The sequence below is a fragment of the Centropristis striata genome, chromosome 7 (genome assembly GCF_030273125.1).
Source record: "Centropristis striata isolate RG_2023a ecotype Rhode Island chromosome 7, C.striata_1.0, whole genome shotgun sequence".
In the NCBI taxonomy this organism is placed as follows: Eukaryota; Metazoa; Chordata; class Actinopteri; order Perciformes; family Serranidae; genus Centropristis; species Centropristis striata.
In genome coordinates this window covers 2546701-2563880 of record NC_081523.1, presented here as the reverse complement: position 1 = coordinate 2563880, position 17180 = coordinate 2546701, and the positions used below count along the sequence as shown (strand labels likewise).

General features: G+C 36.7%; 1 protein-coding gene across 1 annotated transcript in view; it reads left to right on the top strand.

Annotated features, from left to right (window-relative positions):
• The first annotated feature begins 8177 nt into the window (after positions 1 to 8177).
• Positions 8178 to 17180, top strand: part of wdfy3 (WD repeat and FYVE domain containing 3) — a 203873-nt gene continuing 194870 nt past the window's right edge. The window contains 1 exon segment of the mRNA XM_059336480.1: positions 8178 to 8477. Within this exon segment, the coding sequence (XP_059192463.1) occupies positions 8449 to 8477 (29 nt within the window). The 5' untranslated portion in view covers positions 8178 to 8448.

Genomic DNA, 17180 nt, shown 5'->3' with positions numbered 1-17180 from the left:
ACTTGTTCATGTTTTTACAGTTTTACGTCTGTGCTGATCAAATCACACCCTAATGTTTGAAAAAGTACTAAAACATCAAACAAACAGAGATCGCTAAGTGAACACCTCCTGCAGCAGCAGCACATACACACTGTACTGCTACAGAGCTTACTGTTAGCCTGTTAGCACATACACACTGTACTGCTACAGAGCTAACTGTTAGCCTATTAGCACATACACACTGTACTGCTACAGAGCTAACTGTTAGCCTGTTAGCACATACACACTGTACTGCTACAGAGCTAACTGTTAGCCTGTTAGCACATACACACTGTACTGCTACAAAGCTAACTGTTAGCCTGTTAGCACATACACACTGTACTGCTACAGAGCTAACGGTTAGCCTGTTAGCACATACACAGTGTACTGCTACAGAGCTAACTGGTAGCCTGTTAGCACATACACACTGTACTGCTAAAGAGCTAACTGTTAGCTGGTTCGCTCATACACACTGTACTGCTATAGAGCTAACTGTAGCTAACTGCAGCTAACGGAGGCTCTTCTTAACGAGACCAGTTCGTTAAAAAGAGTAAGAAGGAGTCGCTGGATTTGTCTCCAGTCGCTTTCTTGAAAAATAGTTACTGTGGGGGTCTGAAAAGTCGCTAAATTTAGCAACAAAGTCGCTAAGTTGCTTCGCCGGCTTTAACAAATGGCGCGTGTACTACGTCACATCCTGCTTAGCGTTCTATCCAATCAGCAACCAGGCTGTTTTCAGGGGAGAAAAAAGACCCTGCTCTTCTACAGGGACTAAAAAAGTCCAGACAGAAGCCCGCTCCGGACTGCTCGTATTCAAATTAGTGGCGTTTCGGCGAGTGAGACCCGCCTCATTCTGGGTATTGGCCGGCTATTACCCGGTAGTGGAAACAGCCCTATTGATATGGACTATCTTAATGAATCTTATCCTGAACATAAATAATGGCCTCTTCACTTTGTGAGGAGCAGAGGACTCTGGATCTGCAGCATGAAAAGCAATAATGTAACATTGGACAAAATGTCTACCTCTAATTAGTTTCAGACAACCAAATGTACAACCCACAAACATCCAAGTAATTGCAATATTGTGTTTCAAATTCACACAATATGTTTTGCTCAGATTCGCGACCCCCGCTCACTGAACAGAATCTCACACGCACAGTTTAGATCACCCAAAAAAGAAACCAAATGACCAAAAAAGACACAAAATGACCACAAAATGACCCAAAAAGACAGAAAATGACCAAAAAAATACAGAAATGACCAAAAAAGACACAAAATGACCCAAAAAAGACACAAAATGACCCAAAACAGACACAAAATGACCAAAAAAAGACACTAAATGACCCCAAAAAGAATCAAATTGACCAAAAAAAGACACAAAATCACCAAAAAAAGACACGAAATGACCCAAAAAAGACACAAAATGACCCAAAAAAGAAACAAAGTGACCAAAAAAAGACACAAATTTACCACAAAATGATAAAAAAAGACACAAAATGACAAAAAAACAAACACAAAATGACCAATAAAAGACATTAAATGATCAAAAAGACTAAAACACATTAACACTTTAACACAGTGGAGACAGAGCTGACTTCCAAAATGACCCCAAGTTTGAGATTAGCTACTCTAAAGCTATTTAGATGATAAATATGGGAAAGCATTTGCTAAATATTGGGGAATTTATCAGCATGGGGGCTTGTAAACAAAATCATATTTTGCAACCCTGATGACCTTTCATAGCCTCGTATTTTGACAGTAGACTGCAGAGTTTCAAAATGATGTTCTGTTTCTTAGAATTTTCATGTCCGGGTACAAAAGATAACCAACAGGTTGCAGGTTGATTGTACAGGGTTGCAAGTAATAATCCAGTAATCTCTAAGGCGATCAGTTGATTGTAGGGCTGGGCTGTTTGGCCAAGATCCTCTATCTATCGTGATACGGGCTGGGTCATTTCATATTTGTCAAGAGTAATATGAGGATATAGCAGGTTGTCAGGTAATTAATTAAACAGAAACTATAAGGGTGTTTCCACTACAGCCCAGGAATGAGGCGGACAACCTTGCTACTTTGTTGCTATATTTAGTGACTTTTCAGACCCCCTTAGCGACTATTTTTCAAAAAAGCAACTGCCAACAAATCCAGCGACTTTTTCTGGTGTTATTGGAGACTTTTGGAGACTCGTTCTTACTCTTCTTAACGAGGCGCGGCTCGGATTCAAAGCGGGACAGTCCTCCTGCAGCAGTCTCTCCCGGCTGCAGCTGGAGCCGGAGGGGATGTTAACCCCTTAGCGTCCAGTCTACAAATTGCTAACAGGCTAACAGTTAGCTCTGTAGCAGTACAGTGTGTATGTGGTAACAGGCTAACAGTTAGCTCTGTAGCAGTACAGTGTGTATGTGCTAACAGGCTAACAGTTAGCTCTGTAGCAGTACAGTGTGTATGTGCTAACAGGCTAACAGTTAGCTCTGTATCACTACAGTGTGTATGTGCTAACAGGCTAACAGTTTGCTCTGTAGCAGTACAGTGTGTATGTGCTAACAGGCTAACAGTTAGCTCTGTAGTAGTACAGTGTGTATGTGCTAACAGGCTAACAGTTAGCTCTGTAGCAGTACAGTGTGTATGTGCTGCTGCTGCAGGAGGTGTTCACTTAGTGATCTCTGTTTGTTTACAACAAGCACCAGACACTCTGTGCACAGTTAGCGATGCCGGTTAATTCACCATCACTATGTTTATGATCAGTGGAGACTCTGTGCATAATTAGCCATGCTGCTTTGTTTATGATCAGCTGCTGACGTTGTGCACAGCTAGTGACGGCGGCCACAGTTGCGTCTCCCGTGTTTAATCTGTCGCAAAGATCGAAAACCAAACGTCACCTCCAGAGTCTCTAAATCCCTCTGGAGCCTTTTTCTAATGGAGACACACTGAGTGAGAGGACTTTAGAGAGGGCGTGGCCTGAGACTTTAGAGAGGGCGTGGCCTGAGACTTTCCCGGTGGACACTCTTCCTCCTAAAGGAAACACGGCTTATATGAAAGAACCACATGGTAAAGCCTGTTTTTGTATACTCCATGTTAGAGATTGTACACACAAGATTGTAAAGAGTCTTCCAGATGACATAAATATTGCTTTAACCCAGTTTGGCTGCTGGTTTTTCTAAACAACATAGAAAAATACAGCCTCGACAATAGATATTTTATACCTCGATGACATACTGTGTATCGTCACATCAGCCAGCCCGAGTCCATTGTTATGTGTATTTAGGGCCCAAAGTGATGTCTAAAAATGTGAAATTTATCAAAAACAATTTTCAGTCATTGTTGTGAATGATTGGCCCAAAAGTAAATAACTGCAACATTTCAAAGAGTATTGCACTTGAGGCCAAGTTGGTAAACAGAAAAAGCCTTGTAGGCTCCAAGTAAATAGAGCATTTCTCACAGTACAGGATGAGAAAAAAGCTTTAATCAACAGAGACTAATGTATACAGACACACCAAAGATTACTAGCTGAGATTATATTTTTATCTATGCATTCCCCTCTCTGCGGAGGGAGCGATGGGAGCAGCAGCGTGCTTTGTGAGGCGCTTGTTATTGACTAAGTGTAGCCATGTAGCTACATTAAAGTCTTGTGGATAATGCAGCACAAGGCCGATGCTAATTTCCCTTTTAATGCACCAAGTGAGCTTTCTCAGGCCGTGTAAAAGGCCTTGCATAGAAAGAGACTGTGTGTGTGTGTGTGTGTGTGTGTGTGTCTAACTTAAGAGGCCATAGCAGACACCAGACTTCAGTTGCAGTTTACCAGTTGTCATCTTTCTTGAGAAGAAGCAGCGTGCATTCACAAATCAGGAGAGGATCATTGTTAATTAGCCCCGAGGGAAATGAGAACCAGCAGAGCGCTGAAATCAGTGTCAGTACACACACACATATATTCAAGTATGCAATGAATGCATACACATGCAGTATTTTTGTGCTAATGTTTTGTTAAATTACAATTCCTTAATTAATTTATCCTGATGAATGTAAACAAATCCAATAAAAGCCAATATAAAGCCATCCTTTTGAAAATGTTGCCTGTAGCCAAAGCCTGATTATTATTATTATTCCCTGCTATAAATCTTTTTCCTTAAATAACGAAACAATAAAAAACAGCCCCTTGCACTGTATGTTACTTGCAGTGTAGTTTATTTTGGATCAATACATGTTCAAGATACTCCATCCTGCTGCTGTAGATACTAAATGACCAAATGTATACTACTACTACTTAAAAAAGACTCAAAATGACCAAAAAAAGACACAAAATGACTTACAACATGAAAATAATTCAAAAATGGACAAAATAGCCCAAGACTCCATAGAGTTAAGTTGTTAACCCATTTCTTGTTCCCTGAAAAAGGCCTACTTGTATAATTCTGAAATGTACATTATTTTCCAGTTTTGGTTAAGCTTACCTTTTTTTATTTACCTCTGGCAGTTCACCACTTACCTTTGTACCCTTTCAAGCTGTTCATTTGACTTGAACTGCTTGAATTTCAATAAAAAACTGGAAAAATTGGGCTGTTCTAAAACTTTTGACCGGTAGTGTATATATATATATATATATATATATATATATATATAGTAAAGTTAATTATTGAGGAACATCCTGTCCTGCTGCGTCTCTAACCTCATATTAATCTATAATGATCATTAATGTCACTGTGTAATTAAAAAAAGATCTTTGGCCTCCGTTTTATATGCAACTTAAGACCTTTTATCACCATCAATCCTGTATGGATATATGGCATTGTGTGTGTGAGCGCGTGCATGCGCGTGTGCATCCTTGATTTTGAAGATTTTTTTAGTCATTTTGGCAATAAAAACCCAAAAGAGCTGATAATTACAGTAAACATGAGTTCTAATAAGTGACTCTTTATATAATAATCACGTTTATTTTGTAGAAACTGATCTCTTGGTACAAATTTGATCTTGCTTCCAAACTTTTGGCCTGTAGTGTGCACCAATACTGATAGACAGGAATATCGGCCAGCCTATATATGGGCCTTGCTCCAATAGATTCTATATAAACCTGGAGTATTTACTGTATGTTGTAATGGTTGTGGTGTTTCCCTGGACAGACTGAGGGAGCTCTGTTTATTGCTGTAGTTTAATTGTAAAAGTGTTTAATTGCCCGTGATTTTCACAGACTGCTCCACCCTGCACCGGATGGTCGTAACTATTGAGAATCACACGGAGGGTTTATGGTTGTTATTGTTGATCAACATCACTATTCTATTGTCAAATGTCCCACGTATTGAATAGAAAAGGAGCCATGCATGATTAGTAATTGTCAGTTTGGCATTAGTTATGAAATTGAGGCAGAGAAGAGCTGAAATCACGTCCTAACTGCAGAGTGATTCAGGTTTGTGAGAAGCCCTCGGGCTCTTCTAACACAACAGGTTTCCTGGCTGCAGTTAAGCTTCTGCTGCTGCAGGTTGTCTCACTTTTTTTGAGTGTAGAATCGACGTTGCCGCTGGTGGTATGTTGAGTAGGAGACTGTTTGCTTCATTCAGTGAGGTGGATGATCTGCTTCCACCCCGCTGACCTCATTTCCATATGGCCCAGTGTGCCCCTGCTGGAAACCCCACTTCAATGTCTCCTTAGTGAACCACAGGACTCACTGGTTCTCAGGATGTTCCACTACACCAGCGGATCCCAAACTTTTTCAGCCGTGCACCCCCTTCTATGTCCCAACTGGGTTGACGCACCCCCAATCCCCCACACCTTCAAAAAAAAAAAAATGCAATAAGAGTTTTTATAGCCATATTAAAGGTGGAGGATAATGACAGGCTCAGGATCAGAGGCAGAGAGCAGATCAGTTGGGAAAATTTTATAATATTTTGAGAATTGCAGCAAATTTAAAAATTGCAGCAAATTTAAATGAGCGTGGAGTGAACACGACCCCATCATCATAACACAGGTTGGAAAAATGATACTAGAACAAGAAGATAACTTCTTCTACGCTTCATTATAAGATCAAAAACAAGCAAAAATAGATGCAAAAATGACCAAAGATGACACAAAATTATCAAAATAGACACAAATTGACCAAAAACACATTTAAAAGTTACCAAACAACCAAAAAATAGATGCAAAAATGACCAAAATAGATGCAAAAATTAACAAAAAATGACACAAAATTGAATAGCCTGTATTTATTAATTAATTAATAACACGTCTTTTTTGTGTGGGGGGGAAAAAATGTAATTGTGTCATTATCAGACCGCCATTACATTTTTCATCTCGCGCACCCCCTAACAGCAGCTCACGCACCCCCAGGGGTCCACGCACCACACTTTGGGAATCCCTGCACTACACTCTCAACAAGAGTGATATATTGATATATTTTTAAATGTGATATGGATTAGACCATATATCGATATATAGTTCAATTTTTTTTCTTTCTTTATATATAAATGCTGCCCTTACTAGGGTTTGTCATATTAAGGATTTGTTGTTTTTCCTCCTTCTGATTTATCTTGTATTTAATTAAAAATGTAATATCTTTGGCCTCGGATTGGCTCCAGACTTAATGAATGAATGACTATGTTTGGGTTGGGTGCTATTTGAAACTTTGCTATAGGTTAGGGCTGGGTGATATATCGATATATATTTTTAAAAGTGATATGGAATTAGACCATATCGTACACATCGATATAGTTAAAAAAAATGTCCTTTATTTATATATAGATGCTGCCCTTACTAGGGTTTGTCATATTCAGAAAAAAAGATAGGCTTATTTTATTTTACAGTCTGAAGTTTATTTGTTTGTTTTTTTAGGTTTGGAAATGCAGGAATGATCCTAATGCGGATTTGAGAATGACTTATTCTGTTGGGCTGCAACTGGTGCTTATTTTTATTGACAGAAAATGGTGAAAACACCGATAGCAAAGTTTCAAAAAGCACCCAACTCAAACATATTCATTCATTCATTCATTCATTAAGTGGAAGGCTGGAGCCAATCAGAGCCCAGATATACTACATTTTTAATTTAAAAAAGAAGATAAATCAGAGGGGAAAAAATAGCCTATGAAATAAAGTAAGACAATCTTTTTTTCTGGAATATATTTATATGGGAAAAGACTAATGAACATTACAAAATAACTAAATATGACAAACCATTCATATTAAAGTAAAGGGGGAAAAAAAGAACTATATCGATGTCCAAACATATTACATTTTTAATTAAAAAAGATAAATCAGAGGGGGGAAAAACAACCAATCCTCACATTTTAAGCTGGAAACACAGAATATTTAATGGATTAATGGGAACAATAAATCAAAAAATAATTGCAGAAATAGATGAATTGAACATGAAGTAGGGCTGGGCGATATGGACCAAAAGTCATATCCCGATATATTTAGTCTGAATATTGATATATATTGCAATATTTTTTATGGCAAAGTGAGAGCAAATGTTCAGTCAAAGTAAAATATGACATGTCACAAGTAGTTTTTATTAAAACCGTTTATTTAAGTAAAATATAAATACTGTACAACAACAGGAGTACCTTTTTTTTCCTTTCCTCCATCCAAATATCATATTTGGCTTTGACTGAACATTTGCTCTCACTTTGGGATAAAAATATCAGGATATATATCATATATCGATATTCAGCCCAAATATATCAGGATTTGACATTTGGTCCATATCGCCCAGCCCTAAAATAGCCTATGAAATAAAATAGGCCAATCTTTTTCTGAAATAAATATATTTATATGAGAAAAGAATAACGAACATTACAAAATAACTAAATATGCTTAATCAATGTATCTGATGTCAATATGTCCGTCTTTGTTTATAAATTGTTAGTTTAAGGTTGACACGCTGCATATATGTGTGTAAAAATCATAATAATGCAAAGTTAATGTGAACACACAGAGCTTGGCTGTAAATAACGACGTCTAAATCCCCACAAGATGAATTTATAATGGTGCTTACTTCTGCTCGTCCCCCCCCCCCCTCACTTCCCGATCCGAATGGTACGATCCTCTCGCTGTGACGGCCGTAGCCCCCCCCCCCCCCACACACATCCTCCTCTTCCTCCAAAGCCCAGTACACCCCACCCACCCACCCACCGGTGTCAGGGGGGGATCAGCTGTGCCAGTCCCGGCAGGCCACACACACACACACACACACACAGAGAGCGCGGCGCTGGCTGGCGAACAAAGCCTCTGGCACTGCCAGCGAAGACGACGGGCCATGCCTCGGCGCTCAGCCTCTCCTCTTTCCACGCCGCCGTGAGGAGGAAGGCATGACACCATTGTCGTCGTCTTTTTTTTTTGCTCATCAGAAAGACGACAGTTGGGAGAGGGAGAGGAGTCAGTCTTTGCTATCCAGTGGAATATTTCTGCCTTTTTTTTTTCTTTTTTTTTGTTCTGTTTTCCTGCTGATGAGTTGAGATGCTGGCGGAGCGCAGAGAGAACAGCAGGTAGGGGAAAAAAAAAAAAAAAATGAAGAGCTGGTCTCCGGTGACCAGGAGTTTGTTTACTGTGTTTCTGGCGAGCCTGACCTTGGTGGATACATTGTAGCTTGTTTATTGTTGTTCTACTTGTAGAAATGTTGCCTCCGTGACTTATTTACATGGACGTTTTTACATTTGATCAGTTTGATAAGTGTTTACATCCAGAGTGACTGAGCATACACTGTAAACAATCGTCTTGTAAATTAACAGTAGAATACTGGCAGCAGGGTTGCAGCATTCTACTGTTAATTTAACAGTTCCTCTACTGTTATTTACTTTATTTACAGCATGTTACTGTGATAAAACCACATACTGAATTACAGTAAAATCCTGCATTTCATTGATTTTTACAGTAGACTAAAACACAGTATAGTGCTGAAGCTAGTTGCAATATTGTTGCATTATACAATGCAGTGATTTTTTTTGTAAATAGAGCATATTACTGTCTGAAAGCCAATTATTATGAATTAAACACTGTATTGAGAATGAGTTAAGTAAAATACAGCCATTAAAAATGTGGACAAAAAGAGAGTTAGAAAATATCATATATATATATTATTAGAAAATATCACATATATATATATATATATATACAGTATATACAGTTTAGTTGTGTAATAAGCTCTGATTATCATCACTGCCACCGTCGAGGCAGTGATGGATGCAACAGTCGGAGCTACTGTATGTAACAAAATACCCTGATATCTCCAGAAACATCGTGTGCTGGAGGAAAAGAAGCAAGAGCATTGAATACATGTTTTCTTTGACCCTTTATAACATAAAATCTAAAGTCACTGTTTAATTTATAATGTATTTTAAAAAAAAGAAAGTATTTTCTGACATTTTTAGAGACACTGTGAGCAACAAAATTCATTACCGTAACACATTTTTAAGTAGAAATAAATAACAACAACAAAAGGGTTACAGCTTTGGTTACATTTAACTTCTATGTAAAAGACCAATACAGTGTTGACTTATTGTGTTTTTAGACATTTGATTCCTCTTGTGTCATGTTGAAGTCTTTAATCTCAATGTTGCTGCTCTGAAAAAAAAAAAGAATATAGCATGTCTGCAGCACAGTATGTTCTGAAACAGAATTTTCCAGAGAATATTTTCCTCAAGAGTATCACTTATTTGTACGTTCAAACATCTAGTAGCAAATACTTAAATTCATGAGTAGGGTTGTCATGATACGAAAATTTTTAACTCGATACCGATACCGAAAATATTCGATACTCAATACCATTTTCAATATCACAAGGATAAATACAAAGACGCCAAAATTTAACAGAAATATTTTTATTAACAAGAAAAATGCAACAGAACCACAGGTTAAATATTTATAATAAAAAACAGTTGTGCAAAAAGAAACTGCAACTATGATAACAAGCTTCAGATACTTGATACTTTTGAAAATGAGTATTGTACCAGGATACAACGTTTAAGTATCGATACATTTTTGAGTATCGATACTTTTGACAAACAGAATTTTCCCTGGAATATTTTCCTCAAGAGAATCACTGATTTGTACATTGAAACATCTAGTAGCAAATGCTAAAATTCACAAGCATAATTCATGATGTTTAAATGAAATTAAGCATGCAAGTCCTGCTTTTTCTTGCTCCAGGATATTTTTTGGAGTGTCTTGAAACGTACATTTTAGATTACAAACATCTATTACAAACAAGTAAATAGAATTGTGAGCAAAACCAAAGCGGAGACGGACAAGTAGGCACCTCTTGCCGAGGTTTTTCCTCCCGTCTCCTCAAGTTATGCTGTATTTCTTTTCTTTCATCCTGTCCACCTCTTTGTCATATTGTATGTGTGTGTTAAGTATGTTTGGACGGGTTGATTGCTAATTTCGTTCTAGTCCTAGTACTTGTTATTCTGTGCAATGACAATAAAAGCAATTCTGAGTCTAATGGAACAGAAAGAAATGACAGAAATAAGACACTTTGGCAAATAATGGAGAGAGTGAAGTGGCAGAGAACAGCCTGGCCCACTTAAGACAACATTATAACACCTTTTCTTGGTGTCACATTGGACACGAGTCATTGTTAGCGGAAGGACAGATTTTGTAAGTTTTCCTGGGGGTTGTAGCTCTCCTTTGGTTTCAGATTGTGCACAAATGGACCACAACATGTTGTTGATGCCACAAACATTCACAAGGGCAAATATACTGTTATTGTAGGGCTGGGCGATATGGACAAAATGTCATGTCCCGATATATTTAGGCTGAATATCGATAAACAATATATATATATCCCAATGTTTTTATCACGAAGTAGTAGTAGTCACAAGTAGTTTTATTGAAACCGTTTATTTAAGTGAACATAAATACTGTATAATAATTATATGTATATAGGAGTACAGTGCACATTTAAATAAAAAATATCTTAAATAAAAATAGCCTATGAAATAAAATAGGCCAATCTTTTTCTGAGAAAAGTATAACAAACATTACAAAAGAACTAAATATACTAAAACCCTTGTAAGGGCAGCATTTATATATAAAGAAAGAGTTTTTTTTTTTTTTTAACTATATCGATTTATGCGATATGGTCTAATATATCTAATATATAATTCCATATCACATTTAAACATATATCCATATATGGGTCAATGACGTGATCCAACCCAGTGTCAGTTGGTGTAACCAGTAACTTATATATATATATATATATATATATATATATGTATATATAAAAAATAATTTTTTAGTATATAACAAATTTTACATAATTTGTCAAAACTTTAGAAAAAAATGGTTGTTTTTAGAATATGTTTTGCTCAATATTGATGAAATATGTGAATGTAGAAATACTGCAAAAAAAATGTAATTTGATGTTTTTAAAATGAAGTAATTATATGTATATGTCCATTTAAATACAATGTAGATGGATGAAGTATTTGATATTTTTTTTGTTGTGTGTGTTTACACCATTTGGCATCTTGCCAACCCTTATTTGTCACTGACCCTTGTATCTTTTATATCGATATATCGCCCAGCCCTATATTATTGCCGTGATTATAAATGTGACTTAACAGAGAAATTCCTCAGACTTTGCCTACTATTTGAAATATTTCGGTTATGTAATTATGGTTGACAGCCAACGATTTTGTCATGGATACCATTCAGTAATAAAACTACCACATTACTGGGAAAATACTGGCTTGGATTGGCAATATTACCCTCATTCTCATGAAGCCAGTCTAAGTTCTGTCTGTGAAGATTATAAGGACATACTTTATTAAACTAAATATATTTCACTTTTATATGAATGAACAATATCGCAAAAATGAGGCACAATTCATTGTTTTGTGCAAAAATAATATTTTCTAAATTTTTTAACATATTTTTGATTCACAAATTCATTACCGTAATGCATCCAGATATAAAATGTCATGGTTTCCCCCACACTTATACAAAATAAATATTTAATATACTTTATAAAAATAAATACACATTTGTTTAAAAATGTATAATTTAACAGAATATAATCAAATATAATGTTTTTTAACAATGTATAAAGAACAACATTTGAATGAAAATTGATGAGAAACGGTAATGATAGAATCGTTTGCATTAAAATATGTGTATATTTTAATAAAATACATTTTGGTGATACCAGCTACCCTTGAGGATATTTAAGTGCTTGCCCAAGAAAAAAAAGAAACATTTAAAAAAAAAAAATGTTTTTATTTCTATTTAAAAATGTGTTACAGTAATGAATTTTGTTGCTCACAGTGTCTCTAAAAATGTCAGAAAATACCTTAAAATGTTTAAAATAGATTATAAATTCATATTAAACAGTGACTTTAGATTGTATATGTTATAAAGGGTAAAAAAAATGTATTCAATGCTCTTGGATTTTTGCTATGAGCTGCACCATGTTCATGAGAATCACCGGTAGGATTCACCAGCGTTTGGTGTTTGGTGGCTGGTGGTAATAGCCCGTGATGATGATGATGATGATGATGATGATGACACCCCTGCTGTTGTTTACTGAAGGCCTAAATAGAGATCCAGCGAGGAGGCTGTCAGCTCCGGTCTTGTCCGGACTTGTTTGGCATGAGATAATTTCCTGCCCTTCTGGTTCTTGTTACACTCACACAGGTCATGCGTCAGCTGTTGATCAAAGACGAGATGCTTCACTAGTTGTAGCTTCGTCACTCTAATCCAAGTCTTTTTTTTGTTATTCGTAATGATTTTATCTCTATCTCACACTGCAAAAAAAAGGCGTGTCTAAAAACCAGATAAAACAGTAAATGATCTTGCTGCATGGACAGATAATTTACCTTGACAAGATTTCTTAAATTAAGATTGTTAAATCTAGAAATAAGCATGTTGAACACTTGAAAATAAGAAATTAACTCTTAAAACAAGACAAGATTGTTTCTTACCTAGATAAAAACAACTTTAGATTTTGAAGTGTTCGATTTGTTTTAAGAGTTAATTTCTTATTTTAGGCGTTCAACATGCTTATTATCAAGTAAAATTATCTGTCCATGCAGCAAGATCATTTCCCTCAGATTTAGTGTGTTTATCTTGTTTTTAGACACACCTTTTTTGCAGTGCATGTCTTCTTCTTAGGCTTTAGGGCTGTTTCCACTACCGGGCAATACCTGGAATGAGGCAGTTAGCGGCAGTTAGCTACAGTTAGCTCTGTAGCAGTACAGTGTGTATGTGCTAACAGGCTAACAGTTAGCTCTGTAGCAGTACAGTGTGTATGTGCTAACAGGCTAACAGTTAGCTCTGTAGCAGTACAGTGTGTATTTGCTAACAGGCTAACGGTTAGCTCTGTAGCAGTACAGTGTGTATGTGCTAACAGGCTAACAGTTAGCTCTGTAGCAGTAAAGTGTGTATGTGCTAACAGGCTAACAGTTAGCTCTGTAGCAGTACAGTGTGCATGTGCTAACAGGCTAACGGTTAGCTCTGCAGCAGTACAGTGTGTATGTGCTGCTGCTGCAGGAGGTGTTCACTTAGCGATCTCTGTTTGTTTACAACAAGCACCAGACACTCTGTGCACAGTTAGTGATGCTGGTTTATTCACAATTGCGATGTTTATGATCAGTGGAGATGCTGTGCATAATTAGCCATGCTGCTTTGTTTATGATCAGGTCACAGGTCACTTCCCCCCCTAGTAGAAACACGGCTAATGTGTCATTATGGCTTGCAGAGAAGACTGTTTATCACCTGTAGTGAAAATATAGCAGCATTTGGCTGGAGATTGTTGTGAGTCCACCACCCTGCCTACACAGCATTGCTATTTTCTTTAAAAAATTAGCATTTTCTTTTACAAGTTTTATCTAATTCCTGTCAACCTAGTTTTTTTGTTTTTTCTTGCCTTCTCCGTGGAGCTCCCCAGCTTCCACCTTCCCCCGTAAACTGTCAAGACAGGAGACATTTCTGTGATTACATCACTTCCTCCAGAGGAACAACCACACGAGCCTTTGAAGAGTTTGGCTTTTCCAGGGCACCAGCTTCCTTCATCTCCCAGGAGTTAGCGCTAACTCTGTGAGACGCTCATTGAAGCTGGCGTACGCTTAAAGAGAATGCTTTGAAAAAGACTGGAGGGCCAAGAAAGCAAGCCGACTTCCCCGCTGCATGAGAGTTGACATTCCATTGATGCCATTGACTCATTTTTCTTTGGTTCAGCCAAGACGAGACGTGGTTTCGTGAAGTTTTTCCCCTTCAAACAGAATTAATAACGACGATAGAATAATATAATCCAGGATGCACAGGTTTCTTTTTTAATGTCTAGTGCTCTTAAAACAGGGGTCTCAAACTCAAATTACCTGGGGGCCACTGGAGGCAGTATCACAATGACCAAAAAAAGACACAAAAATGACAGAAAAAAAAGAAACAAAATGACCAAAAAAAAAGACACAGAATAAAAAAGACACAAAAATATTTTTAAAAGACACAAAATGACCCAAAACAACTCACAAAATGGCCAAAAATATACACAAAATGACTAAAAAAGACACAAATTTATTTTAAAGAGACATAAAAATTACCAGAAAATACACAAAATTATTTTTTTAAAAGGCACAAAATGACCAAAAAAAGACACAAAATGACCAAAAAAAGACACAAAATGACCAAAAAAAGACACACAATTATTAAAAAAGACACAAAATTACCAAAGAAGACACAAAATTACCAAAAAAAGACACACAATTATTTAAAAAAGACACAAAGTTATTAAAAGACTAAATTACCCCCCAAAAAGTAATTAAAGGGACCTTCCACACACAACACGGTAAAGTCACGAGGGCCACAATTGGCCCGCGGGCCGCGAGTTTGAGACCCATGTCTTAAAAGGATCATTAGCTCTAAGTGGGTAATCAGTGTGTGTGATGAAGGTGCTGAGGGTTTCTAATCCTCATCAAAGCTGCTATCTTAATCCTCCTGTTATGTCACTTCTCCCTGAGGTTGGTCCAGCATGCACTGGGTCAACTGCTGGAGATTCAAATTCACATCAGGACAGAGAGACGGGTAATGGGCCAGAAAGGTGTAAACTTGTTTGCTTATATTAGGGAATAAAAAATGGAGTGTCACAGACAAAGCAGCTGAAAGGCGTTGGAGGTGTTGCAGATAACAACAGCATCGTGTCGACGCTGTGTTAGGAATTTAAATTGCTTGAGTCCCTCTGAACTGTTTCCAGCTTCCTTAAGGCAGTTAGTTCTCAACCTTTTTGAGTCTCGACCCCCAATTGATACTTTGGGATTTGTCAGAAAAGACACAAAATTACCCAAAAAAGAATCAAATTGACCACAAAATGACACAAAATGATCAAAAAAGACACAAAATTACCAAAAAAATTACATAAAATTAAGCAAAAAAGGACTCAAATTGACCACAAAATGACCAAAAAAAGACACAAAGACACAAAAAGGCCCAAAAAAGAAACAAAATGACCAATAAAAGGAAACAAAATGATCAAAAAAGACACAAATTGACAACAAAATGACAAAAAATGACCACAAAAAGACACAAATTGACCAAAAATACACAAAATGACCAAAAAAAGACCCAAAATGACCCAAAAAAGAAACAAAATGACCCAAAAAAGGAAACAAAATGACCAAAAAAGACACAAATTGACACAAAAAGGCCCAAAAAAGAAACAAAATGACCAATAAAAGGAAACAAAATGATCAAAAAAGACACAAAATGACAAAAAATGACCACAAAAAGACACAAATTGACCAAAAAGACACAAAATGACCAAAAAAAGACACAAAATGACCCAAAGAAGAAACAAAACGACCAAAAAAAGGAAACAAAATGACCAAAAAAAGACACAAATTGACACAAAAAGGCCCAAAAAAGAAACAAAATTACCAAAAAAAGGAAACAAAATGATCAAAAAAGACACAAATTGACAACAAAATGATCACAAATTGACCAAAAAGACACAAAATGACCAAAAAAAGACACAAAATGACCCAAAAAAGAAACAAAATGACCAAAAAAAGGAAACAAAATGACCAAAAAAAAGACACAAAATGACCAAAAAAAGATTTGGCGACCCCCAGAAATCATCTCGCGACCCCAATTGGGGTCGGGACCCCAAGGTTGAGAATAGCTGTATTAGGGTATAATAAAATCTAGTGTCACAGACAAAGCAGCTGAAAGGCGTTGGAGGTGTTGCAGATAACAACAGCATCGTGTCGACGATGTGCTACGAATTTAAATAGCTTGAGTCCCTCTGAACTGTTTCCAGCTTCCTTAAGGCAGTTAGTTCTCAACCTTTTTGAGTCTCGACCCCCAATCTAACATCATGTTGTCTCACTGAACAGAATCTCACAGTTCAGATCAGACAAACTCAGTCGATACGACACATTTTGGACAAATAATGAAGCAGACAACAACTAAAACATCAAATTAAGCAAAAAAGGACTCAAATTGACCACAAAATGACAAAAAATGACCACAAATTGACCAAAAAAGACAAAATGACCAAAAAAATGAAACAAAATGATCAAAAAATTACAAAAAATTACCACAAAAAGACACAAATTGACCAAAAAGACACAAAATGACCAAAAAAAGACACAAAATGACCCAAAAAAGAAACAAAAATGACCAAAAAAAGGAAACAAAATGATCAAAAAAGACACAAATTGACAACAAAATGATCAAAAAAGACACAAATTGACAACAAAATGACAAAAAATGACCACAAAAAGACACAAATTGACCAAAAATACACAAAATGACCAAAAAAAGACCCAAAATGACCCAAAAAAGAAACAAAATGACCAGAAAAAGGAAACAAAATGACCAAAAAAAGACACAAAATGACCAAAAAAAGATTTGGCGACCCCTAGAAATCATCTCGCGACCCCAAATGGGGTCGGCACCCCAAGGTTGAGAATAGCTGTATTAGGGTATAATAAAATCTAGTGTCACAGACAAAACAGCTGAAAGGCGTTGGAGGTGTTGCAGATAACAACTAGGAATGTTGTGCTAGGAATTTAAATAGCTTGAGTCCCTCTGAACTGTTTCCAGCTTCTTTAAGGTACCTCCATTCTTTCACAACACATTTTTTCCAACATATCTATAAAGAAGTAAAAGATATGAAGCCAAGTAAAAGTAAAAGCATGCTCTGTTGCCAAAGTTGTGGGCATCCTTTTCCTGGATATGTGTCCAGATCCAAA